This window comes from Marmota monax, unplaced genomic scaffold, assembly GCF_021218885.2.
Source record: "Marmota monax isolate L192 unplaced genomic scaffold, Marmota_monax_Labrador192_F-V1.1 WCK01_AAM20220418_F8-fsc00292, whole genome shotgun sequence".
Lineage (NCBI taxonomy): Eukaryota > Metazoa > Chordata > Mammalia > Rodentia > Sciuridae > Marmota > Marmota monax.
Genome location: NW_026692864.1, coordinates 1,173,497 through 1,200,853, shown reverse-complemented (window position 1 = coordinate 1,200,853; position 27,357 = coordinate 1,173,497). Strand labels below are relative to the sequence as shown.

Genomic DNA, 27,357 nt, shown 5'->3' with positions numbered 1-27,357 from the left:
GCGGGATTTCGCCCCTCTCGCGCGCTCCGCGGCGCGTCCCGCAGCCCTAGGCCGACTCGCCGCCGCGGCCGTCACAACCGCTTCGGGTTCTGCCCCGCGTGGGCGGCTGCCACCGCGCCTCGGGCCGGACGATGCCCAAGAAGCTGCTGCTGCTGCCCCCACTGTCCGCGTGCTCGGCCTTCCGCGCCCCGGGAGCCCGCCCCGCCGCTGCGCCGGCCATGAACGCCGCCCGCACCGGCTACCGCGTCTTCTCGGCCAACTCCACGGCCGCCTGCACCGAGCTGGCCAAGCGCATCACCGAGTAAGCGCGCGGCGGGCCGGCTGCCTGCCCCTCGGCCTCCCCGCAGCCCGGCCCTGGAGAGCGGGCCGCCTCCCCATCCCGGGCGCCGGGGGCGTTGCTGAGCCCGGGGGCGCGGCGCGTCAGGGCGCGGCCCGCTCCGCGGCTGGAGCTGCCCCCTGGAGCTGATCGCCGCTGTCCCCGGGCTCCAAGCGGGACGGGGTGGGGGTTGTGTCGGGCCACACACCGAGGGTGTGCGGAGGGCAGGGGGAAGGGGCAGCTCTGGGAGCGCGTTGGCCCTGCCTGGGCGGAGCAGAGATAGGCCTAACCGTGCTCTCTAAGGCGGCTTGAGGTTGGAGCATTCAAGTCAAGCCTTCGCCCTTCTGAGCCTGTGGCCTCAAGTGGCTTTTGGATCTGACAGCTCTGAATACCTTCCCTGGCTTCTTGCCACTTACCAACTCTGTGACCCAGAGCCAAAGACTTGGTTTTCCTGAACTTCATTTGTCAAGGGATGATTCTGTCTATTGGACAGGGCTTTTTGTGAGCTTGACGATGATAATGAAGATCATCAGATACATAGCAGAGCAGGGGCTCCTAGTGGCCCTCTGATAATAACCTGTTTTCTAAGCCCAGACTTCTAATGGGAAGAACCTTACAGGAAGAACCCTTTCCAAACAAACTTGTTAGGAATATAAACATAAAACGAATAGTTTGTTTTGCAATATTTAGTCATTTTCACATTTTTAAACACCTTTATTTACTTTTAGTGGTGCTGAGGATCCGAACCCAGAGCCTCTCATGTGCTAGGCGAGCGCTCTGTCTCAGAGCCACAATCCCAGGCCCAGTCATTTTCACATTTTAAACAGTTTACGTTGTGTTTCCTGGGTGAATTCTCAGGGCTGGGGACAGTTGCATTCATAATGTTGTAAAATTCTAGATGGAATTGTAGAGGAAAACAAAACTTAACACTTTTTTCAGCTGTTTTTCAGTTGGAATTTTGAGATTGCAAGAGTGTTAAAAAACAGTTGTTTTGCACTCTACTATCTTCTGTTTCTAAGCCCCTATTATTTGTCTTATTGAGGCCAACTAAAACACTAACTTTAAACCTGAAGGTTGTGTTTGTTTACATTGGGTCAGATTTACCACACATGACCTTGCCTGAGAAGCTAAGAGAGAAGGGCACATTTAAAGACAGTGGTTTTTGTTTGTTTTTAATGTTAGATTCTTCTCTGCCATGTTCTAGAAAGGTTTGAAGTCACTGTAAATAACAAATGTTTGTAAATACTCATTTGCTCTATATATTGTTTCTAATAACATTGTGTGTGTATATACTTATATTTTTTTTGGTCTGGGTCAAACCCAGGGCCTTCCACATGCTGAACAAGCTCTCTATCACTGGGTTACACCCCCATCCTCTCCAAAACATTTTATTTGAAGAAAGAGTTTTGCCCACTAAACAGGGTTTGAAGATGACTGACCTTTGAGGTTATCATATTTTATTTCCTGATTCTTTTCAGCTCTGAATTCAACCAAGGATCTTTGACCCCACTCCCCCACCCCCACCCCGCCCGCCCTGGATTGAAGCCTGGTGTACTCTACCATGAACTATGGCCCCAGCTCTTTTTATTTTTTGAGACAGGATTTCACTAAGTTGCCAGGCTGGAAAATTTGTTGTCCTCCTGCCTCAGCCTCCCAAGTAGCTGGAATTGCAGGTGTGTGCCACTGTGCCCAGCCAAGGAATTTCAGATTTTTGGTTAACACACTTTAAACAGCCGAAGAGTTGGGTGCCTCACATTCCCAGAATATATGTTAGAGGTGTGTTGTACTTACTCCCCAGGTGCCCTGCATCCAGCTTCTACTAGAAGTCTTTTTACATGTATTCCACTATTATAATTTGGGGGGGAGGGGGCTGGAGTATTTTTTTTTTTTTTTTTGGTAAACTATACATAAATTACCTTTTTAACAGTTTTTAATTATACGGTTCAGTGACAGTAAGTATTCACAATGTTTGAGCAACTATCACTACCATCCATTTCCAGAACTTTGTCATCCAAACATAGACTTTATTTATTTATTTATTTTTTTTAAAGAGAGAGAGAGAATTTTTTTTTTTAATATATATTTTTTTTTTCAGTTTTTGGCGGACACAACATCTTTGTTTGTATGTGGTGCTGAGGATTGAACTCGGGCCGCACTTATGCCAGGCAAGCGCTCTACCGCTTGAGCCACATCCCCAGCCCAAACACAGACTCTTTATGTGCTCACGAAATACTTACTCCCATTCTCCCCTCCCACAGCCCCTGGTAACCTCTCTTTTTTGTGGTGCCAGGGATTAGAACCCAGGATCTTAGTACATGCAAGGCAAGCACTCTACCAACTGAGCTATATCCCCAGCCCACCCCTGGTAACCTCTATTCTGCTTTCTGTCTGTGAATCTGCCTGTTCTAGGTACTGCCTATTGAATGGGATCATACAATATCTATCCTTTTGTGTCCAGCTTATTTTACTTGGATTTTTTTCAAGTTTCATTTGTACTTTCACACATATTAGAGCTTCATCCTAGAGGCTGGTGAGGTTCTGTTGTATGCATGAACCTGGCTGGAATGGTTTTAAATAGATTCTACCCTTGTGACATATAACATATCCAGGCAAGATTCATACTATATCTGGTTAATGGCACTAAAGTTCCTTTTCATCTACATGCCTTTTTTTTTTTTAATATTTTATTGGTTGTCAACGGATCTTTATTTGTTTACATGTGGTGCTGAGAATCAAACCCAGTACCTTACACATGCTAGGCAAGCACTCTGCTACTGAGCCCCAGCCCAGCCCTACAAACCTTTTTTTGTGTGTGTGGTGCTGGGGATTGAACCAGGGCCTTGTTGTTCTAGGCAAGTGCCCTACCATTGAGCTACATCCCCTGCTTTTTTCTTTAATTTTGAGATAGGGACTGATTTAGTTGCTGGGACTGGCTTCAAGTTTGTGATCCTCCTGCCTCAGCCTCCTGAGTTCTTGGGATTACAGGTGTGCATTGTCATGCCGGACTCCATCTATATATAATGCTTTTGACAATTGAGACATTTATGTGTGTCCTGTGTTTTTGAAGTCATTGCTGGTAACCATGTATTTGGGAATGATTTTCCAAGACAACTATTGTTCAAAAAACAATGAATCACTGGGCATGGTGGTTTGGGCATGTAATCCCAGCCATCTGGGAGGCTGAGGCAGAAAAAGTCCTAGGCCAGCCTAGGCAACTTAGTGAGACCCTATCATAAAATATAAAACAGACTAGGGAGATAGATAGTTCAGTGGTAGTCCACCCTGGGTTCAGTTCCCAGTACTGCAAACAAAATCAGAAAACCAAACCTAACACAGTTGTGCATGCCTGTAATCCCAGCTACTTGGGCTCTATTTATTTATTTATTTCTGGTAGCAGATATTGAACCCAGGAGTACTTAATCACCAAGCCACATTTTTAAGCCCCACCCCCACTTTAAAAAATATTTTTAGTTGTAGATGGACACAATGTCTTTATTTTTTATGTGCTGAGGATTGAATCCAGTGCCTCACCCAGTGCTCTCCCACTGAGCCACAACCCAGCAGGAGGATTGCAAGTTTGATGCCAGCCTGAGCAACTTAGATTCTGTCTCAAAATCTAAAAAAGTAAAAGGAGCTGGGGATGTAGCTCAGTGGCAGAGCCTCCTGGAATCAGTTCCTAGTACCACAAAACACAGTGACCCTGATGTTAAATGTGGGTTGTGGGCTTTCTCCAATAAAACTGTTACAAAATGGCACTCTGCTTAGGGAGCAGGGGTGGGGTTTTAGCTTGGGCTTTGGTCTAGTGCCCTCTAGTTACTTTCTGTTAAAACAGACACATGAACTGGATTTGCCTAGGAAGAGAATTCTTAATTGCCTTTTTGTCTTGTTTTATCTGTGCTATAGGCGTCTTGGTGCTGAGTTGGGGAAGTCTGTTGTATATCAGGAGACTAACGGAGGTAAGTTGGTGTTTCCTGAAGATCCTGTCTTCCCTGAGCTATTGAATCAGCTGGCGTGTTTTTAGAGAGTAGAACATGGCAATGTCAGAGGTATACATACTGTCCTTCTGTGCTTCCCTTGAGATCTGACTTCTCCTTCTCTTCCATAGTGTCTCCTTTCCTTTTTTTCCATGATGATGTAAATATTCATCTGTTGTTTTAGAATAAAACAAGGAGACACATAGAATGTTTTTTCTTGTACATCAGGTTGTAGTTGATAAATACTTTCTACGTTTGTCTCATTTGTCATCAGATGACGTCAAGAGCCATTGGGTGCTAGGTATAATGACTTACAAGTCTTCTAGACTCTCACCGTGGGCTGGTGACCCATTTTTGTTTCCCACCGGTGTGCAGAGAACTGTACAAAATTGACAGCACTTGAAGGCGTTTTGTGGTGGCCAGTGTTCTCTCAGTGCTGGATCAGAAACGTCCCCGTGGGGCCAGGTATTTCAGACTATACTGCTCCTATTAATTGCAAAGGCAAATTAGTATACAATAATTTGAGATTGTTTCTACAAAATTGAAAGACTAGGTACATGACTCTCTGCTTCCCTTTCTTTTTCTAAGATGTAACTATAACTGACTTAAGTAGCTTGAGGAGGAGTTACCAGGACAGTGACAATGGGGTCTAAGCTGGCCAAGCACTGCAGAAGGAACATGGAATGGAGTTCAGTGGGTTGTTGTGTGGAAGGCACATGTTCCCAGACGTGGATAAGTCACTTGTGGATTTTTGTTTGTTTGTTTGTTTGTTTTTTCATGGTTGTAGATGACCAGAATGCCTTTATTTGTTTACTTTTATGTGGCACTGAGGATTGAACCCAGTTCCTCACACAAGCTAGGCAAGTGCTCTGCCGCTGAGCCCCAGCCCAGCCCTCACTTGTGTTTTAATTTACCACCTGGCACCTTTCACCCGGCTTCTACACTTAGCAACTTTTTACTTGGTGACTCTATTTATTTATTTATTTTTGGTAGCAGATATTGAACCCGGGGGTACTTAATCACCAAGCTACATTCTTAAGCGCCACCCCCCTTTAAAAAATATTTTTAGTTGTAGATGGACACAACGTCTTTATTTTTTATGTGGTGCTGAGGATTGAATCCAGTGCTTCACCCAGTGCTTTCCCACTGAGCCACAACCGCAGCCTCCCTAGCCTTTTTGGTTCTTATTTTTGAGTCAGGATCTTGCTGAATTGCTGAGTCTGACTTTGAACTTGTGATCCTCCTGAGCTGCAGGGATTATAGGCATAGGTATGGTGTACTGGGTGATTTTAGGACTTTATCTACTGCCAGGGAATTTAGAGATTTAAAATCTGAAGCTGAATGTGGGTGGGCCCGGTACTCTAGCAGTCTCCAGCTTAAATCATAGTGTTACATTTGGGGGTCTCATGAGATGAAGCACTTGGGGAGGAGAAGGTGAGTAAGGAAAACCCTAGAACCTCCTAAGCATCTTATGTACAAGTATCTTTATTTCAGTGATAGTTTTGGGGGTGTTTCCATTTTATTTTGTTTATTGGTTTTCTTTTTTATTTTTTTGACAGAGACTTCATGTGAATCTGTTTTTTGTTTTTTTGGGGTTTTTTTGGTACTGGGGATTGAACTCAGAGGTACTCCACCACTGAGCCACATTTCCAGCCCTGTTTTATATTTCATTTACAGACAAGGTCTCACTGAATTGCTTAGCACCTCACCATTGCTGAGGCTGGCTTTGAACTTGTGATCCTCCTGCCTCAGCCTCCCAGGCTGCAGGGATTACAGGTGTGTGCCAACATGCCCAGCTGGTTAGTTTTATCTTCTACTTTTGGCTTACTTTTTCCCTAGCTTGACTTTACTTTTTTCTTTCTTTTTTTGCACAGCATTAGAGATTGAACATAGGCTCTCACACTTTGCTAGACAAGAACTCTGCCACTGATCTCTGCTTCCCCACCAGCCCTTTTAATAAATGCTATTTTTAGATGGGGTCTTAAGTTTTCAAGGCAGGCCTCTAACTGGTCATCCTCCTGCCTCCGCCTCCCAGGAGCATCCCCATGCCCCACCAGCTTGACTGTCCTAATGTGTATGTTTGTCATTCTGGAGTCCTTCAGGAATTGACTTTGTTTTAGCAGTTGAAGTGTTGATTTGGAGTCTTCTTTGCTCCCTTTAAGTGCCAGCTGCTAATCATTGCATTGTGAAGTGCTGCTGTGAAAACTTGAGAACATTTCTATTTTTCAGAAACAAGAGTTGAAATAAAAGAATCTGTTCGTGGCCAAGACATTTTCATTATACAGACAATACCCAGGTAAGAGCACTATTTGATGAATTATTTTTTTCCTCTAAAAACCATTTTTTCCCATGTGAGCAAGTCAAGGTTTTCCTAAACTATAAATTTGTCAGCATGTTAAATGCTTCCCAGAACACATTTCTGGTCCCCTAGAATTCCTACACTGTTGCACTATACTGTACCAGTGTACTTGACCTCTTCCCAAGCGTTAAACACCTCAAGGACAAGATCTCTTGTTTCTGGGTGCACTAAATCCAGGCCATTGTTTGCCAGCTCCGCTCTGCAGAAGAGCTTGTTGTTGAACCTGCTTTGTAACTGCTCCTGGTTCACAGATGGCCTTTCTTTTTTTTTTACTCTTTGGTCTTCTAGGGATTGAACCCAGGGCCTCGTGGATGCAATGCAAGCTCTCGATGGCTGGGGCACCTCCCAGCCCTGCACACCATTTTATTGTGCACTGTTTGCCTCTTCTGGCCATCTCTATTACAGACGGCATCATCACTCCTTCCCATAACACAGGAGGGCTGACCCAGGGGCCTGTGTCCTGTGGTCATACATCTGGGATTCTTTCTCTTTTCATTGCCGGTACAATGGGATTCTTGATCCCCTTTGCATTCCTAAGGCTTTGTTAGCATTAAGGATGGTACTGAAGCTGGGTGTAGTAGTACATGCTTGGACTTCGCGTACTCAGAAGGCTGAGGCTGTGGGAGTAACTTAGGTCCTGTCTCAACGCGAAAAGGGCTGAGGACGGAGCTCAGTGGTAGAGCCCTGTACACCCTGCACGGGCCTATCAGTCTTTCCTACCCCCTCCTCCCAAAAAGAAGACTGGCACTGAGTGCCTGTGGTGTCCAGGCATTTTGTGTGTTTCACGTTTAATCCTTAAATGCTACCTGACAGCTGTTTTTGCCACCATTGAGGGGATTGAGAGGGCTGGGTCTGCAGGAGATCAAGAACAGCAGGGTCATAGAGTTATATACACTCAAATATAACCAAATCTCCTACACAGTGTTACTGGCAGGTAATAAATATTTGATATATTTTTTAAAATATTTGTTGATTGACCTTTTTATTTATTTTATTTATTTATATGTGGTGCTAAGACTCGAACCCAGTGCTTCATGCATATCAGGCAAGTGCGCTACCGCTGAGCCATAACTCCAACCCAAATATTTGATTTTTAATGCTTTCTTTCTGATCATAACAATAACAATGTTAATTACTAAAAATACAGACAGGTGGTTATGGTGGTGCATGCCTGTAATCCCAGCAGCTTGGGAGGCTGAGGCAGGAGGATCAAGAGTTTAAAGCTAGCCTCAGCAACTTAGTGAGGGCCCAAGTAACTCAGTGAGACCTGTCTCTAAAAAAGGTCTGGGGCTATGTCTCAGTGGTTATGTGACCCTGGGTTCAGTTCCAGTACAAAAAAAAAGGACAGGCGAAAGGGTTAGGGATATGGATCAGTAGTAGTGTCCCTGGGTTCTATCTCCAGTACCAAACAAAGAACTAGGCATATCAGTATAAAAGAGCTATCTCATCTTTTAAAAATTCTTAGTTTGAAGCAATCAAACTTATAGGAAACTTGCTTGTACTACCATCTCTGTTTTTAATGTGGTGCTAGTGATGGAACCCAGGGCTTCGCACATGCTGGGCAAGTGCTCTCCCTCTGAGCTCTACCCAGCCTTGATGTGGCCCTCTGAGAGTAGGCTGGCACCTGATGGCTTCCCAGCCCAGAAGTTCAGTGTGTAATTCCTGTAAACAAGGACTTTTCTTTCTGTAATCACAACACGGCCATCAGAATATTAAACAAGTGACTCCTGTCTAATCCTCGGGCCATGTTAGTTCTGCCCACCATTGCAGTGATGTTTGGAGCAGAAAGATCTAGTTCAGAACCTCAGCTGGTGTTTAATTGGATCTGCTCATCCTCACTCTTCCTTTGGCCTTCAAAACTTTGACATTTTTTAAGACTTTTTATTGAAGATTTTGACATTTTGCTGTTGGGATGATGAGATTGAGGTCAGACATCTGTGGTGGGAGGTGGGGTAAAGCCATGTCGTCCTGTTGCATGGCATTGCGTGGATGCGCCATGTTCTAGCGAGCAGTCATGGCCAGCTTGCGCCTGTGCTGACTCAGCAGTGTGTGAGCACATCGCCTGTTTCCAGCTATAGGAAGATTCCAAGAAGTGGCATTGCTGTTTGGAAGGTTCATGCATTTGTGTCTGGGGAGATATGGCTGCACTGATAGATATTTGTAGTATCTGTGGTATTGATAGATATGTTCCTCTCGTGGTGACTGGTTCTTTTTTGTTTAGTTGATTTTGACATGTGTCTTGGGAATGAGGAAGACCAGGGGGCCTGCCTAGAAACCCAGGGAAATGGATGATAGACACATTGCTTTTGCTTGTCCTCCTTCCTAGCACTAGACACAGTGCCTTGAATTTGGAAACACTGGGCAGTCCTGTTGCATGCTTCCAGTCTCAGAGTCACTTCCTGCCTTGTATTCTTTCTCTTGTGACCGCTCAGTGTTTTTGTTTATTTCAGTGTTGATGGACCTTTACTTTTATTCATTTTTTTTTATATGGTGCTGAGAATCAAACCCAGTGCTTCATACAGCCTGACTGCTCAGTTTTGATCCCACAGAATCCCTGTTTGAGGAAGCCTCTTACTGTGTGTCTTTCCCAGATGCCTCGCTGTGGGTAGCTAGCTGTGGACGTGCTGAGAGGTACAGGTTTTTGTGGACCATGTAAATCTGGAAATGGAAGTGGCTGGTAAGGGATGGGCAGCACACAGGTGGCAGGCAGAATAGGACCTTCCTTTTGGGTGTCATCTGAGAAGATCGGTTGTTCTAACTCCATTACAAACTGCTGGTCCCACTAGACAACAGACTTTGCTGACCCACTCTTGAGTCCAGCAGAACACGACAGCGGGTGTGCAGGTGTCACTACAACCTTGTACACCTGTCATTCTCTGCCTTGAAATGAATGGGTTTGACCTATGTCACTAGCATATAGAGTCCCTAAATTCTTGTGGAGTGAATTATGAATACTTTGCATAATTTTTTGCATCTCTGTCTTTTCTGCATTTTCACATGATAATTGTGATCCTTTTGTACTGTTCTTGGATCTCAGCAAGATCCTTCCTTCCCTGGTTGGTACTTTGATATTCCTGACTGTAACTCAGACTGTCCTTACCATGTCGTTGTAAGTGCAGATTCACAGTTTACTATCCTGGCAAGAAAGCATTCACCATTAACGGCAGCATCCTTTGTGATCCCTTCCTGGTGTCCAAGTTGTCCTAAGCTAGTCAGCCAGAATGCTGCAGTTAGTGTAGGAACATTACATTGTGGCGTCCTCTGTGGTAAAAGGTTGCATTTTATATAATCCTTGGTCTCAGTATCATGGTGGTCATGAGTGCTCAGTATAAATATTTAACGCCTGCAGTCCAGAGGATCCTGGGGCAGTGTGTAGGCCATACTTTGCAAGTGAAGGATCATTGATGAACAGGTTTCTTCCGGGGAAGGAGCAGAGAAGCATGGAAAAGCAAATTGGTTAATGAATAATGGGGAAACATTTCTGCAGTTTTTTTCTGCTTGTATCTAAAGTGTTAGAAACTTGGACCAAAATGTTCACAGATGAACTTTGTAGAACAGCTGTGAGGATTTTACACACAACTCAACACATGGAAGACCCTTCCCCTTGAGAAAGGAGTAGGAGTGTGGCTGTATGCCTCTGAGGCCAGAGTCTCCCTGAGGATGGCCTAAGTCCTCCAGGTGCAATAGCGCACAAACTCTCTGAGGTTCCAGAAGCCACAGTTCTCTTCCCAGTGGCTCAGTGTGGCATCAGAGCAAACTCTGGCTTACCTGGCAGTGTCCTAGGGTGGCAGGATGGAAGAAATGAGGAAAAACTTGGAGAAAGGTCCAAGAGGGTGAAGGTTACTAGGTTTGCCACAATAAACCAGTATTTTTATTGCCTGAGAATGGAACAAAGTTAAAGTACAGAGAGCCATGCACAGTAGCCACGCCTGCAGTGCCAGCAATTGAGGAGGCTGAGGTAGGGGGACCAAAGTTCAAGGCCAGGGGCTAGGGTGGTGGCTAAGTGGTAGAGCGCTTGCCTAGCTCCTGTAGGTCACTGGGTTCAAATCTCAGCACCGCATATAAATAAATGAAATAAAGGTCCATTGACACTAAAAAGTATTTAAAAAAAAAAAAAAGAAAGAAAAGAAAAAGAAAGTTCAAGGCTAGCCTGGGCCACTTAGTGAGACCCTGTGCCAAAATAAAAAAAGGCTGGGGATGTGACTCAGTGGTTAAGTGCCCCTGAATTTAATCCCCAGTACAAAAAAAAAAAACAAAAAACAAAACTGATTCTAAACAAAAGCTTAGACATTCAGATTAGTTTAGTTCCTGCAAAATGCTCATCCTGAGAGCACTGTGTGAACCCTTTTCTTAGTGCTAGTGTTGCTCAGAATAGCTTTTGAACTCCTGAAACCGCTTTCAGGACATGCAGTGTGTTTCTTATGACTAGTCCAATAATAGCAAGCTTTCGGTTGTTCCTCATTAAATTTTTGGAAAGGGCAGAAGGCCATTCTGAATGAAGTGAGTATGCTGGTGATTGAACTGTGTGCTGCTAATCACCAAAATTTCAAATCCACTGAACCATGGAACTAAGTAAAATAAATGTAAAACTTAAAGGCATTTTTTGAGAGACAAGTTTCATGTTTATGTACAGGTTTCTGCCTGTTGATGCAAAGTAAGACAGCTCATTAAAATACCATTTGCAGGGGCTGGGATTGTGGCTCAGCAGTAGAGCGCTTGCCTCGCACGTTTGAGACCCAGGTTTGATCCTCAGCACCACATTAAAAAATAAACAAGTGAAATAAAGGTATTGTGTCCAACTACAACTAAAAAAACCAAAAAACCATTTGCAACGTATTTGCTGAGATGATTAGTAGTTGGGGGTGGGGTAAGCCCCACGCCTCTCCAGGCTGCTGTCACTGCAACTCGGTAGTGTCTCTGCTGCAGTGCTGAGCAGTATGGTCAGTGTTGCTGTGTCTACTGCTCACCTCGCCTTGTTTTGTTTGTTTTTTTGGGGTGCTGGGGTTCAAATGCAGAGCCCCATGTGTGCTGGGCAAGGGCTCTGCCGACTGAGCTGCACACCAGCCCTCAAATGTTAGAGCAGTGGGGCTGAGTTCAGAACAGGGTGTGACTGCCCAAGGAGAGGAAGCCCCTTGACAAAGCAGTCAAGATTAGATGCAAAGACTACCAGAACTAGCCAGGATATACTTGGACATTCTTAGGTACAGATAAACAGCGCAGTCTGCCAGCCAGTTTCTCTTCATCCAGCTAACACTTACCATCGCCTGTGTCCAATTTGTCCAGTATCTCTCAGCGAATGGGTCAGACCAGTGTGACAAAGGCTCCTTTGTCACCTTCCTGCCCAGCAAGGGTGGGGGTGGAGGCCTGGAAACTCTTCTTAGCCTTGGGCAGAAGGATGTTGAATTCCTTGGCATAGGTCATTAGGAAGAGGGAAAACTGGAAAATGAAACCTGTGTGGGGGGAATTGGCCATTAAGGGAAGTAAAGTCACCCTGAAATGAAGACTCCTTAGAAGCTGTCTCATACAGTAATGTCTCACTCCCTGGGCCTCCTTGGGATGGTTCTACAGACTCATCTGTCATACAGTTGTGTATTATTAATGCCATACCAAAGCCAACTAAAAGCCTACCATTTTTCCAGAATTTTCTAAACTAACTTCAGCTCTATCTTTGCTCTGGATTAGCCCAAGAGGCTACACCAGGGGAGATTTTTTGGGGACCACACAGTGTCACACAGTAGAGGGTCAGGAAGTGCTCTGATTGTTTCTAGGGTCACAGCAGCCTATGGAGGAGATGTGGGGTCACCAGTATTTCATCCAGCCACCTACTCAGCCATCATTGGCCTGGTACCTCAAGAACCCTCTCCTACCGGCCTGGGAATTGGCTACTGGAAGAGGGCAATAGTCCTCACCCCAGACAGGGGTTCTGAGGAAGCGTGGAGAGTCCCTGGAGGGATTCTGATGCACAGGTGGATGTGGGACGTCATCCCGGCAGACCACGGGGTTCTCGTGCTCAGAAAGGCCAAGCCCACCATGGCTTGATCAGCCTTGGCAAAAGGCAGCAGCCCACATTCATCACTGGTGGGACTTCCCTTCCAGTGTCTTTCGGGGCTATATTTCCTCCTGTAGTCTTTGCAGGAATCTGTACATCTCAGGGAAAGAAGGGACTGGCTGACAGGAGGTTTTTGAGAGGCACCAAGACTTCCCTGTTCCCTCAAGCCCTGAAAGAAAAGAGATCAAGCTGAGCATGGTGGCATATACATATCATCCCAGCAAATCTGGAGGCTGAGGCTGGAGGATCGAAAGCTTGAGGCCCACTTCAGCAATTTAGAGGATACCCTGTCTCAAAATAAAAAGTGCCAGGGATGTATCTCAGTGGTTAAACACCCTGGGTTCAAGCCCTGGTAGCAAATCAAACAAAAAGAGATCAAAATCCTTTCTGTTAACCACAGCTAAATAGCAGGACAGGTTTCTCTTGACATTCATTGGTCTGAATCTCTGGGAGAGTGCCAGCAAGTTTCAGGTATCCTTGGCCACCAGCAGCTGCCTCCAGTACCACTGCAAGGGCTGTCACCACATGGAAGATCCAGGTAAAGGAGAGTGGGTTAACTGTGCTGTGGGTTCAAGTAACCACAAGAGGACCCAGGGCTGATTCCACCTTGTACAAAGAACAGTTGCCTTGCTTTTCCCTGCATTTGTGGGTGCCGTCACAAGCCGGGTGGTGACAAGATCCCTTTGGCAACATCTTGGCAGCCCAAGTTATGTCACTGAAGTTGAGATCCTTCCTAGGGTTTAATACGCATTTTAACCGTTCCAGAGATGTGAACACAGCTGTGATGGAGTTGCTGATCATGGCTTATGCCTTGAAGACGGCCTGTGCCAGGAACATCATCGGCGTCATCCCCTACTTCCCCTACAGCAAACAGAGCAAGATGCGGAAGAGGGGGTCCATCGTGTGCAAGCTGCTGGCATCCATGCTGGCCAAAGCAGGTGAGCGCACAGGGACACTGGTGGAGGGTCTCGGGCTCTGCTGTTGGGCTGCAGCCTGCCTCGGGCATCTAGTCTGGGCCTGCTTCTTTATGCGGTGTTTGCTGGTTACTCTGTTGCTCCTGTTGCTTGGGTGGGCTGGGGATCTGTGAGGCAGGGCAGCTCCCACCTTCCTCTCTGTTGCCTTTGGGATCTGCTCGCTCCTGCTTTCTCTGACCTTGGGCTGGGCTTTATGGTTCTGTCACTTCTATTTTCAAGTGAAAACTGGCTGGCTTGGCATTCTTGTACAGTCTTTTGAACTTTGGGTCTAGATGTGTGTATTTGCCTTAGTTAGCCATGTTCCTTTTATGTTCACAGAATTAAGACACTATTTTTCTTTTATTACTTCTTTAGTTTATATACTCTTTCCCTCCTCTCATCTCCAGTTGCCTTTGTGTACAGCACCCCATTTCTATTGCTTTTATTTTTCTTATGTAGTAGTGGCATACTTTCTGACCTATAATCAAATGTAATAAAATATTAAACTTATTGAATTTTTATTTGTCTGACATTTATTTAAAATACTGGTTCCTTGCTGGTTATGGTGGCACATACCTGTAATCCCAGCTCCTTGGGAGGCTGAGGCAGGAGGATTTCAACTTCAAGGCCAGTCTGGGCAACTTAGTAAAACCCAACTCAGAGGGGGAAAAAAAAGTGGGGGCATGGTTGGAGGATTACCTAGCTTGTATGAGGCCCTTGTATGAGGGTTCCATTTCCAGTACTATTCAAATATATATATATGTGTGTGTGTGTGTGTGTATGTGAGATATATATATATATATATATATATATATATATATATATATATATTCATTCTTCACTCTGGAGGTTTTGCATTGACCTTTGACCATTCTCAGTGTCTTTACATGTATCCTTTTCTGTTCAGCACTGCTGATTATTCTGAGTATGTTTTCATTGTTTTTCTATAAAATACTTCTTAAGCCGTTATTTTATCACATATAGAAATTATCTCATCCTTTAGCATTTTATCCTTGTGATGTATGAATTTCTTTTCTTCCTGTGTGCATTCCTTTGCATTGCTTTCTTGTTCCTTTCTGCTGAGGCCACAGTCCTTTAATAAAGGCCTGTCTGTTTCTTGCATCTGTTATTACCTGGATATTTATTAATTCATGTTTGTATTTTTGCTTCCACCCGGTTTCCCCTCACTGGTCAGGACCAAGCTAGTGGTCAGAGTGGAAGGAGCACACTTGTCAGCCTAGCTGTGTCCTATGGTGGGGCGCAGGCTCTTTGGCATTAGGTTGGACAGCTCCTCAGCTCCTTAGGTCTTACAGCAAGTCTGTAACTGCAGCACTGGCTCACAGTGTCTCCTGCCTTCAGCCTCCTGGTGGGAAACAGGAGTTGATCTGCCCACTGAGGCCATTAACTTGTAGGGGAGAACTTTGTAATTTTTTGTTTTAAAATTTCAGGTTTAACTCACATTATCACTATGGATCTTCACCAAAAGGAAATACAAGGCTTTTTCAGCTTTCCCGTGGACAACCTTAGAGCCTCACCTTTCCTGCTTCAGTATATCCAGGAAGAAGTGAGGAGCCACCAGCAAACACCCCTTTGTCCTCAAAGAGATCCTATTTAGTTTTTCTCTGGCACCAGATTTCATGATTGAAAGGCACATGTGATGCTCCCTTCTCAGACTTACTGCCCGTGGCAGCCGGATAGCCTCAGATTCAGCATTTAGTGGTGCAGGACCATATTTTTGAAAGACATTATAGCGAATTTCCTATTAAGTACCTTTAGCAATCACTTACACTTTCTAGAATGAAGGTTTTTTAAAATATTGTTTACCTTCTTGATCTAGCAGTACCTTTGCAATGAAGTTAATTGATAAACAATGAAAAATTTAAATGTGTAAATGAAATTCTGGCATATTTGGTTGCTAGTTTGGGTCATTGATGAGAGGAAGAAGTGTTATCCAACATCTAGGGGTTTTTTGATGACATTTCAGTATTTTCTATTTTTCCTCCAAATCTAGATACCAAATTACAGAAATGCCGTCATTGTAGCTAAGTCTCCTGATGCTGCAAAAAGGTAAATGAATCCTATATTTATTTAAAACAAACAAACAAACTCTTGAGAGTTGGGCACGATGACATGCACCTGTAGTCCTAGCACTTGGGAGACTGAGACGGGAGGACCCCTTGAGTCTAGGAGTTTAAGGCCAGCCTGGGCAGCACAGCAAGACCTTGTCTCCAAAAAGAAAAAGGTGAGAAGTCCTTTTGGGTGCTCTGAGATCAGAATTAGCTGTTTTGGAACACACAGCTCCCATGGCCAGCAAGCTCCCCGGCTCAAGCTCCCCTGGCCTTGGCCTCCAGGCCACAAAGGAAGGTGCCTCTGAGTTCCTGGGTTTTTCTCTAAGATGGAGTTCTCTAAGTTCTCAGAAGGAGAAGAGTGGGACTGTGGGGTTTTTCAGGCAGTGGTTTTTAAGACACCATTTTAAAGAGAGTTCATTCTCCTGAAAATGACTATTAGAATATTGGACGAAACAAAGAAAATAAGCCAAGAAGAAAAATACATCATAAAAAATATTGGGGGCTGGGGTTGTAGCTCTGTGGTAGAAAGTTTGCCTAGCGTGCGTGAGGCACTGTGTTCAATCCCAGGCATCACATGAAAATAAGACAAATAAAGGTATTTTAAAAAGAGTATATTAAAAAAAAAAATTGGACTAAGGATAGAACCAATATTATCTAGATTCAGCTACTGGCCCAGAACCCAGTTCCTGTGCCCTGAAAGCATTTGTACCTGGCCTGCTGTGTATAATTCCTTTGTTCCTGAAAGTGGAGTGGTAGAGTGATGCTTCTTCCCCTTGGTGCTCTTTTCCCTTTGTCTTCTCTTAGGGCCCAGTCATATGCTGAGAGACTGCGTCTGGGCTTAGCTGTGATCCATGGAGAAGCCCAGTGCACAGAGCTGGACATGGATGATGGCCGTCATTCTCCCCCAATGGTCAAAAATGCTACCGTACATCCGGGCCTGGAGTTGCCGTGTAAGATTAGCTCTATACTTTTATTTATAAATTGGAGAAATTTCTAATGGCTAATATGAATGGCTAGGTGTTAACCCCTGTGTCTGCTGTGCATGGTCTCTTGCTATTTTAAAATAATTGAATGGGCCAGGTGTGGTGGTGCTTACCTGTAATCCCAGTGACCCAGGAGGCTGAAGCAGGAGGATCATAAGTTCAAGGCCAGCCTAGGCAACTTAGCAAGACCATGTCTCAAAATAGAATATTTAAAAGGGGAGGGGGGGTCATTGGGGATATAGCTCAGTTGGTAGAGTGCTTGCCTTTCATGCACAAGGCCCTGGGTTCAGTCACCAGCACCACAAAAAAAAAAAGGACTGGAGCTATATAGCTCAGCACTCTTGGGTTCAATCCCCAGTACCCCCACAAAAAAAATAAAAAAATAAAAAGGCCTGGGGATGCAGCTCAGGGGTAGAGCACCCCTGGATTCAGGCACGGTACCACAAAATAATCACTGTTATCATATATTTATTACATATTTTATATTATTGAATAGCAGTGCCACGATTTCCCCTTTTGTAGGAGGTTGCATGTGTTATACACATTTGCAGACTGTGTAAGGACAATTAAGCTGATCTGGGTAGCATTCAGCGTTAAATAATTTTAGCTTTAGAAAACAGAGTTGTGTGTAATGGTGTCACATCTGAAACTTTATGTTCAGTAAAATGGGTGATAATAGCCATTAGTCAGATACCGGGTATTAGCCACCAGGTAACTCTGAGCACTTATGTTAGAATGTAGTTCTCTGACCTGATGCCAAGTAATTTCTCTTACTCATCTAACAGTGTAGAAGCTGTTTACTTCCATGGACTTTGGCACTGAGTGCATGCATATGTTATGTGTGTGTGTGTGTGTAGATACATTTAGAGTTTTCAGAGGAAGCAGGTAGTTTCTTTCTAGATCTATTTGCCACGCCTCAGAAGCACGCAGTGGTTGGTGGGATAGAGGCGCTATGGGGCGGGGCCTCAGGTGGTTTGTTAGAGGCAGGCTCCTATCTCAGTGGAGCATTCTAACCTTTACTCCTGCTAACTTTGACATTGCTTCGTTTTAAACTTGGAAGGTTTTTACATAAGAGTAATATACTTTGTTTAACTTTAATATTTGATATCAGTATGTTATTTTTTGAGGATTTCATAATTAAAATTTTTGAATAGATAATACATTCACATGTTACAAAATTCAAAAAGTATAAAATTCTTCACAGTGTGAAGTATTCCCCACCCACAAGTTCTCTTCTCCTAGCTCCTTGGATATCTAGTACCTTGGTTTTCTGTGTCAGGGCAGAGACTTTTTGCACTTATTAGCAAATACATATTTCTTTTTCTCTCATTTCTACACAAATAATAGTGTGTTGTACACCTCATTTTGCCTCTTGCTTTTCTCATTCAGTTTCTCTTTCCCTGTCAGCATGTACAGTGGAAGGCATCTCAGTCTCTTGCAGTTCCATAGTGTTCCATAGTATGGATATCTCATAATACGTTGAAAGGCATGTAGATTTTTTTAAGTCTTTGAAAAACAAGGCTCCAGTTACTGTGAGCATCTGTTGGACCCCTGCTGCAGACCAAGAGCTGTGCTAAGCTCCACAGCTATCCCTGCAGGGACTTGTCTTCATCCTTCTGCAGACCAGGAAGCAGTCACATGGCCAGGACCAGCTGTGGGATGAGGCAGCTGGCTTCATGGGCCACATTTGCTTGTTTTTAGCTATTTGTTTTTAGTTGTAGTTGGACACAATACCTTTATTTTATTTATTTTTATGTGGTGCCAAGGATCGAATCCAGGGCCTCACACATTTGAGGCAAGTGCTCCACCGCTGAGCCACAACCCGAGCCTCTTGTTTTTAGCTTTTTATTTCAGACATGGAAGAAAGGTAAAGAATTCAGATGTTCACCGTGCTCTCAGAGTCCCACACTTCACATTTCTACACATGTTTTTGTGCCATTTAAGAATGAGTTGCGGACGTAATGTTCCTTTATTGCTAAAGACTTCAGTATATATTTCCTAAATACTAAAGGCTCCGTTTCATAACCACAGTATAATTCTCAACTCAGGAAATGAACGCTGTTACAGTACTATTGTCTAATCCACAGGCTTTATTCAGGTTTCAACAATGTCCTTTTAAACAAAAACAGGGAAAAAAAGAACTTTTGGGGGGCCAGGACCTAATCCAGGGTTGCACATGGCATTCAGTTGTCATTTCTCCTTAGCCTCAATCTGGAATGGCTCCTCCGTTCTTTGTCCCTTGTGATCTTGATGCTTTTGAACAGCACAGGCCAGTTATTTTGTAGGCTGCCCCTTAATTGGGCCATTTGTGTGCTCATGCCGAGATTCAAGTTGTGTGGTTTTGGCAGGAATGTCAGGAAGCACGTGATGATCCATTGCTGGAGAGTTGATTTTGGTCATTTGATTAAGCCAGGTTTTCCCCTGGATGGCTGCTCTTTCTTCTCTTTGTAGTTAGTGGTGTCATAGGTTAAGATCTTGTAAACATCCTGTTTCCCGTTTATCCTCAAACTTAGCATCCAGTGAAGATTCTCACCTGAATCCATTATACTGTGATTATTGACAAGTGGTCTTTTCAAATTTTTAAGTATTTATTTTTTGAGATAGTGTCTGTTGCCCAGGCTGGTCTCCATCTTCTGGCTCAGGAGATCCTCTCTCTGCAGTCTTCTGTGTAGCTGGGCCCACAGGACCAGTGGTCCTGTTCCAAGTTCATTGTTCCTTCCACGTTTATCTGCTGGCATCCTAGTGTGGGCTTTCCTTTCTTCCCTGTTCATTCATTTATTTGGAATGTGTGGGCTCATAGAATCCTCTTTAATTCAGTGGGTTATACTGTAATTTCTCTCCATGCTCAGAGTATCTTGGACTTGACCAAGGCGAACTCTTCAAGCTCCTCCTTTTAACAATTCATTGTTTTTCGATACTTTATTTCCTGGTATAACTGGATGCTCCATGTTCTTTTTTTTGGTATCAGGGATTGAACTAAGGGCCATTCTACCACTGAGCCACATTCCCAGCCCTATTTTGTATTTTATTTAGAGACTGAGTTGCTTAAAACCTCTTTTTGTTTGTTTGTTTGTTTTTTTAAAGAGAGAGAGAGAGAGAGAGAATTTTAATATTTATTTTTTAGTTATCGGCGGATACAACATCTTTGTTTGTATGTGGTGCTGAGGATGGAACCCAGGCCGCACACATGCCAGGCGAGCGCGCTACCACTTGAGCCACATCCCCAGCCTTCGTTTTTTTTTTTTTTTTAAATATTTATTTTGTAGTTATAGGTGGACACAATATATTTATTTTATATTTATGTGGTGCTGAGGATCAAACCCGGTGCCTCCTGCATGGTAGGTGAGCACTCTACCTCTGAGCCACAACCCCAGCCCAAACACCTGGTTTTTTGCTGAGGTTGGCTTTGAATTCATGATCTTTTGCCTCAGCCTTCCGAGCCACTGGGATTATCTGTGTGCACCACCGTGCCAGCCCACTCCATGTTCTTGTACCTTCTTAGCCCTGGAATCAGCCACTTCTCCAGGGATCTCCAGTTGCTTTGGTGGAGAAGGTGTTTAGAAGCGGCCTTGGGTTCTGTGTATACAAGTTCAGTTGCCAGGCACCGCGGCCCGTGACTCCCCTGGTCTTAGGTCCATCATGAGTGATTGAGAATCATTCAGGGTAGCATCAAGAAGCAAAACAGCTGGGTTTGAGATGTTTGGATGGATGTCACTGTATTGCCAGGGTGTGTTACATGGTGAGCATCCGTTGGACCCCTGTTCTAAGAATGTTGCTTTGTTAGGTTTGCTGTTGCCGGCATGTTCCCTTCCTGGTCCTCTTCATGAACTGTGGAAACATTTTAGAAGAGTGCCTCCCTTCAGGGGGCGCTGGCATGCTTTCCCTGTAACTCGCACAGTTGCTGCAGGGCTATCTCCTGTGATTCCCCACTCACATAGTCCTTGCCAAGAGAATTCTGAAAAACCGATTTATTTATTTGTGCTAGGGATTGAATCCAGGGCCTTGCACATGCTAGGCAAACTCTCCACCACCAAACTATGTCTCCAGCCCTTTCTAAATCTTATTTTAAGACAAGTTTTTGCTAAGTTGATGAAGCTGACCTCAAACTTGTAATCTGCCTGCCTCAGCCTCCCAAGTAGCTGATATTATAGGCATGTGCCATTGCACCCTGCTTAAAACATTATTTCTTGTACGTGTAATTGTGCCTTCCAAATTCAATGTACTTTATGCCTCAGTGGTTCACTTATTAAGATACTGGAATGTTATGCCAAAGCCAGAGGAAAGCAAACACTTGCACTTGGGGTCTGCAGCTTTTAGGGAGATGTTTTAATTATGTTTCTCAAACTTGTTCATTAGAGCAGTAACTCTCAACCAGGGTCAATTTTGTCCCCAGAGGATGTTTTGCAATATTAGAAGCAGATTCCGTCTGTCACAGCAGGGGAGGTAGGGCACTGCTGCGTCCCCCTACCCCAAGTCTTTAGCCCAGAATGTCTACAGTGCCAAGGTCAAGAAGCCCTGTTTCAGCAAAGTGATTTATTAAAAGTTAAGTTGTGAATGAAGGAGTGGGACCTTGAAGCTCTTCCATTTTACAAAATAGACTTTCTGCCTCCCTGAGGATGGACAGGGAACAAGTTTGGAAAGATTGTAAGTTATATGTCAGTGCCTCTGCTAGAGATGGCTGGTGCTTTGCCACAGTGGTGGAAACTAGGAGTTTGAGCCAGGCACAGTGGTGCATGCCTGGCAGGAAGATCAAAAGTTCAAGGCGAGCCTTAGCAACTTAGCGAGACCCTGTCTCAGAATAAAAAGGACTGGGGATGTGGCTCAGTGGTTAAGAATCCCTGGATTCAGTCCCAAGTACAAAAAAAGAAGAAAAAAATTAGGTGTTTGGATAATAAAAAATGAGATGAAGTTACCTTTTATTGCTTGCTATTCCTGGGTTGTGGTGGTTGTTGTTATTTATTTATTTATTTATTTATTTTTAATTTTTTTTTTTAATACTTATTTATCAGTTTTCGGCAGACACAACATCTTTGTTTGTATGTGGTGCTGAGGATCGAACCCGGGCCGCACGCACGCCAGGCGAGCGCGCTACCGCTTGAGCCACATCCCCAGCCCCTTTATTTATTTTTTTAAATATTTTTTTTTAGTTATAGATGGACACAATATCTTTATTTATTTTTATGTGGTGCTGGGGATTGAACCCAGTGCCTCACACATGTGAGGTGGACACTCTACCACTGAGCTATAGCCCCAGCTTGTTGTTGTATTTTCTAGGGAAAGTTTTTCCTGAGTTTTTTTGTTTTTCTTTTATCCCAGGACTGGTGTCCCTGACCCACAGCAGGATATTTTGCAGTTGCCCGGGGCCAGGCTGAGAAGAGGTGCCCAGATTGTCAGCACTGGCCCTCAATCCTCCTTTGGTGTCCTGCTATGCTCACATGTTAGAGGCAGCATCTTTTTGCATCCAACTTAGTTTTTGCCTGCTAAGGCTTCTTATTATGTAAAGCAACTCCCAACTGCAAGATTGTACAATAATTCAGAAAACCATTCAAAGACCAGATTATTACAGTAAAACATCATCTTTTTTCTAGACACGTGTGCATCTATAGGTGGCTCATTCAGCCAAGATCGTTCCCAAGAAACAATCTATAGGATCAACACACTATTGCCTATGTCTTAAAGGGCCAGAAACAAATACAACCAAAAAACATAATGTTGGACAAATAGAGGATCCCCGAACCATGGCCGACAGATGGGAAACCTTTAAAACAGACCAGATAGGGGCAAAATCTCCCCCACCAAGTTCCCAACTCTCGCTTAACATGACTCCTACACCAATGGTATCACGGATGTCCCCATGAAGGGACCAGATGCTCCCACAAAAGGGAACCAGAAGTGTAGAATTAAGGGTCTCAGTGTGTATACTGGAGGAACTTACCAAATGGCCAAGGTGTCACCACTTCACTGCGTTCAATTTCCTTTTTCTCAAAGTAGACCAAAATGGAGCAACCCTGACAGTGCAGGGAAGGAAGGCCAGAGTTCCCCAAGGGGAGCAGCTGCTGGGAGTCCCTCAGTCCCTCCCTTTATTTACAGGAATAGCTTCCCGGGTTTGACTGGAGGCACACCTGCTGGTCTCTTCTAATCAGCTCTCAAAAAGTTGCCTTATATCCTCAGCATGGAAGTGCAGTTGCTTGGAGTGCTAGGCTGGTCCAAGAAAGTTGGAGTAGAGGTTGCTCCCTGGTCCCATCTGGGGTGCCAGAATTTGTAGCCTAAAGCTCAGTCCCTGTCTCCAATGCCAATTTAATAATGAGGACATGGTTTTGAGAAAAAGGAAAAAGAAGGCTTATTGCTTTGTTAGCAAAGGAGAAACACAGGGGCCTCCTATCCCAAAGGCTGTGACTCTCCCCCGTACTGAGGGACAGAGGTTTTTAAAGGAACTCTTCAAGGGTTACATTCCAATTCCAGGTGTGCTCTAGTAAGGGGTCCCAGGGCACTCTGTTTGCTTGTTGGGATTCACTTGTTGATTTGGGAGATATTCACTTCCTAGATCCTCAGCAGGCATCTCCTTCCTGTAGTGGATGTGCTAAAGGGCAATTAACTAGGGGAAGAAAAGATAACACTGTCTCCCTGATCTTTTTAGGGAGGAGGAAAAGGGGAGAAGAGAGGAAAATAAGTCTTGGGCTGGGGATGTGGCTCAAGCGGTAGCGCGCTCGCCTGGCATGCGTGGGGCATGCACGGGGCGCTGGGTTCAATCCTCAGCACCACATAAAAATAAAGATGTTGTGTCCACCGAAAACTAAAAAATAAATATTGAAAAAATTTCTCTCTCCCTCTTTAAAATAAATAAATAAGCCTTCCAGCGATGAGGGCTGTATTTAGAAGGTGAAGGGACCACTGTTAAACCCCAGTCTTGCTCCTCCAGGCAGGAGGGAAGTGGTGTGGATGAGCTGTGCCTTGGAGGAAGGGCTCCATCCTTTTGTAACTAAGGACTCCTATAAATGAAGCCATTGTTTTATTTGGAAAATGCTGATTTTAAAAGCGGAATGCAGTTTCCTACTCTTATTGTAAAAACGTTGGAAGCCTTTGAAGATGTTGTATCCTGGCTAACAGTTTCTGGCCTCAGTGATTTGGCATAGCTCAGTTTTATTCTGAAATAACTATTAAAATTTGTTAGTAAAACAGTGCTCAGTTTCAGCTCAGCCTTTTGCCGTAAGCTGTGCCTGTGGGTAAGGATCAGCTGGAATTGATTGTTAATCACTAAACTGTGTAATCACCCTGAATTGGGTTCTTTCCTCTCCTCCACTACTATTTTAATAAATATTTCAGAACAATAGAAAGCTTCCCTAAAGAGCAGAATACTCAGTTGTTCTTCTGTGACTTTCCGCACCCCCCTTCAGTTCCCTCACTTCCTCTTGAAGGTGATTCCATTTTTGTTTCTCTGTCCTGCGGTTGCCTTTTGTACACTCATGGCCTCTTCCAGATGCAGGTTCTGTAGTCGGATAAGATGGGGGGCTTGTAATGACTGTCTTGAGGTTCCTGATTTTCAGGAAAGTCATTGTGTGAGTGGTGCCAGTCACTTGATAAGGCTAAATGATCAAAACAAGGTGACACAGAAATCAAAGGCCGTTAAGCCGCCTTTCCACCTGGAGGCCTTTCCCTGGGTGTCCCACAGGGTGGCACTTACTGTGAGCACTGGATTCTTCTCAGTGATGCTGCTTCTCTGCGCGTGACATCTCACTCCTCTGCTCTCCAACTCTCCACTGTGCTATGCCCTATGTGGCCACAGTCACAGGCTGTGAGCTCTTGAGACCAGGCTAGTCTCAACTGAGAACTGGGTTTTATATTGATTATGTGTTGAAATGATAACATTTTGGATATACTGAGTAAAATAAAATTATTAGTTTCACCTGTTTTTACTTTTGATGAGGCTACTAGGAATTTTTAAGCTACATTGCAGGCTTGCCTTCTACTTCTGTGGGTCATCGCTGTTCTCAACTGTTTCTGAGACTCCAGGCTTGTGATGGGGGGAGTCTGCATGGGTGGTTGTCATCGTCATCTGTGCTCTGGTTTTTGCCCCACTCCCAGGGATGAGGTTGGGATTGCTTAGTTATCTAGCAACACATAACTAACAAGTCTTGTGATCTGTTTTGTTTTGCTAGTGATGATGGCCAAAGAGAAGCCGCCAATCACCGTAGTTGGGGATGTTGGAGGACGCATCGCTATTATAGTGGTACGGTGACTTGTGGCCGTCCTTGGTGCATGGGTGACACTGCTGGCACTCAGCCAGGAGGTGTCCTCTTCTGGGTTGTACTTCCAGCCCAGCGCTGGATTCAGTGGGTCTGTCCATCCTTTCTCACCCAACTCCTTTAGGAGAACTAGCAGCGGTAGTAGAACAGGGATTAGAACATGACCCTTAGGTGTAAAGGAGCATGGTTCCTCCTGCTCAGCACTGCAGCCTCACCTCGGGGGCCCAGTTCCCCCGGGGCAGCCGCCTCATCCTCCTTATACTTTGAGGCCATGTGATGAACTGGCAATGCGCTGTTCCGTTGTCACTGGTGAGAAGAGAGCCCCAGTTCCCCTGCACGCTGCATTCTGACATGTTGGCTCTTAGCTCCAAGTTTCTTTGCTGGCAAGAGGTTCACCTGTCATTACGGTAGCTCACTTTATTCTATTTTCCTGATGTGTCACTTTTTCCTGGAAGAAAAAAAAGTGGGACACTGGCTCTGTGGGATGAATCAGGAATTTGAAAACAGAGAAGGAGCCTTGGCAGTCCTCAGCTTGAGCTGACTGGAAGATTTCACCACTTTCTGCCAGTCGTGCGAGGTGCTGCTGAAGTGTTCCTCTTGCCATCTCTGACTCAGGCCCAGACTTGGAAACCCTCCAGAACCAACTGCAGAAAAGAGCAGGGAGCTGTGTGTCCATAGATGGGAGCAGAGGCCACTTCCTTATACTAACACTGTTCTCGCAGGATGACATTATTGATGATGTGGAGAGCTTTGTTGCTGCTGCAGAGATCCTGAAAGAGAGGGGCGCTTACAAGATCTATGTCATGGCCACACACGGCATCCTGTCTGCAGATGCCCCCCGCCTGATTGAGGAGTCCTCCATTGACGAGGTATGTCTATTTCTGAAGGACTAGGACAGGGTTGGAGTAGGACTCGGTGGTAGAGCTCTAGCCTGACATGCACGAGGCCCTGGGTCCCTCCCTGGCACCATGAAACTAGCTTGAGTCAAGATCTGCTGCTGTAGTTTCTGTGAATAAAAAGATGAGCCAATCAGTGTTAAGTTGCTTCATCCCTCTAGAGTACCTATGAAACAGTACTTTTTTGCTGACTAGCAGCCTTGTTGGGGTAGAAACATATTTAAGAATATATGCCTATTTGCATAAATGTTTGTTTCATTTTTTTAATATGATTTGACACTGAAATGGCATTTGAGACTTGAGTATGTCCCTGATAATAGGAAAGTTTTGCACAATGCTGGGGCTCCCTGTATAGAGACTGTGACATTCCCAGGGCCTGAGTCTTATTTTCTGATCCATGTAAGCTTTCCTTGTGGAAACTTGGTTAACTTTAGTTTGTAAAAACTGTACTGAGGGGGCTGGGATTGGCTCAGCGGCAGAGTGTTTGCCTCGCACATGTGAGGCACTGGGTTTGATCCTCAGCACCACATAAAATGGATAAATAAAATAATGGTATCGTGTCCATCTACAACTGAAAAAAAGTTAAAAACATGCTCAGTAGAATGAAGTTTTGTAGCTTAGAACTTGGCCTATGGGTACTGAATGCTAGATACTTTTCTAACCATTTTAGAGCACACACATTTGGTAACTTTATTTTCTGCTGCTGTATGACTAGGTGGTGGTGACAAACACTGTCCCTCATGAGGTCCAGAAGCTGCAGTGTCCCAAGATAAAGACTGTGGATATCAGTTTGATTCTTTCTGAAGCAATTCGGAGAATCCACAATGGAGAGTCCATGGCCTACCTTTTCCGAAACATCACAGTGGATGACTAGCTTTCATGGTGGCCCTGGCCCTGGAACTCCCAAGGAAAACATACCAAGCAGTGCCTGCAGCTGTGAACACAGTGTGTCCTTGCAGGGAGGACAGGACGTGGTGTGGAGTTAGCTAGTCTCTCCAAGATCTGTGGAAAAGGGGCCTTATGTAGTGGAGACGGAACTAGTAGATAACATAACACTGCCTTAAACGTGCAGTGTCAGCCCTATTCCGTAAGTGGATGACAGCCGCTCTCTGAGGAGTCTCCTTGATACTGAAGAGGAGTTCAAGGCGGATGAAGTCTTAGCTCTGTAGTGTTCCTTCAGTTGTCTCAGCTTTGGGGCGCAGTGTGACTTTGACCTTGGTCGGAAGCTGAGTCCCTGGCATCTTCTCTCTCCAGTTCTCTCCCTAGTCAAGTTTGCAGAAGCCTTTTTTAGAGAATCCTATCTTTTTTTCAGAATCTGCTGTGCCTGCTGCCCCTGAACAGTGGAGCACTGTGTCACTGCTCCTCTCCAGATGTTAGGTTTGAGAGGAGCAGCCTGCCCCTGGGTATCTGCGTTGCTAAGTTGCAAATAAAAGAATTTATTGTCTCACTGGTCTTGTCCCTGCTCTGCAGAGCTCCCTGTTTCCTGCCTGGGTGGTGACTCACTTCTGTCCCGAC

The 27,357-nt window shown here is 44.7% G+C and overlaps 1 protein-coding gene across 2 annotated transcripts; it reads left to right on the top strand.

The window, feature by feature from the left end:
- The first annotated feature begins 2 nt into the window (after positions 1 to 2).
- On the top strand, positions 3 to 27,289 carry Prpsap1 (phosphoribosyl pyrophosphate synthetase associated protein 1). 2 transcript variants are annotated; one of them, XM_046449553.2, is made up of 10 exons: positions 3 to 301; positions 4,220 to 4,272; positions 6,520 to 6,586; positions 13,464 to 13,636; positions 15,100 to 15,215; positions 15,663 to 15,718; positions 16,525 to 16,670; positions 24,860 to 24,930; positions 25,669 to 25,815; positions 26,558 to 27,289. In XM_046449553.2, the coding sequence occupies exons 1-10, from the start codon at positions 132 to 134 to the stop codon at positions 26,714 to 26,716; spliced, it is 1,158 nt and encodes a 385-aa protein (XP_046305509.1). In that variant the 5' UTR covers positions 3 to 131; the 3' UTR covers positions 26,717 to 27,289. The 2 variants fall into 2 exon arrangements, with proteins under 2 accessions (XP_046305509.1, XP_046305510.1); XM_046449554.2 differs by lacking the exons at positions 3 to 301; positions 4,220 to 4,272 and adding an exon at positions 4,615 to 4,755.
- The last annotated feature ends 68 nt before the right edge of the window (positions 27,290 to 27,357 follow it).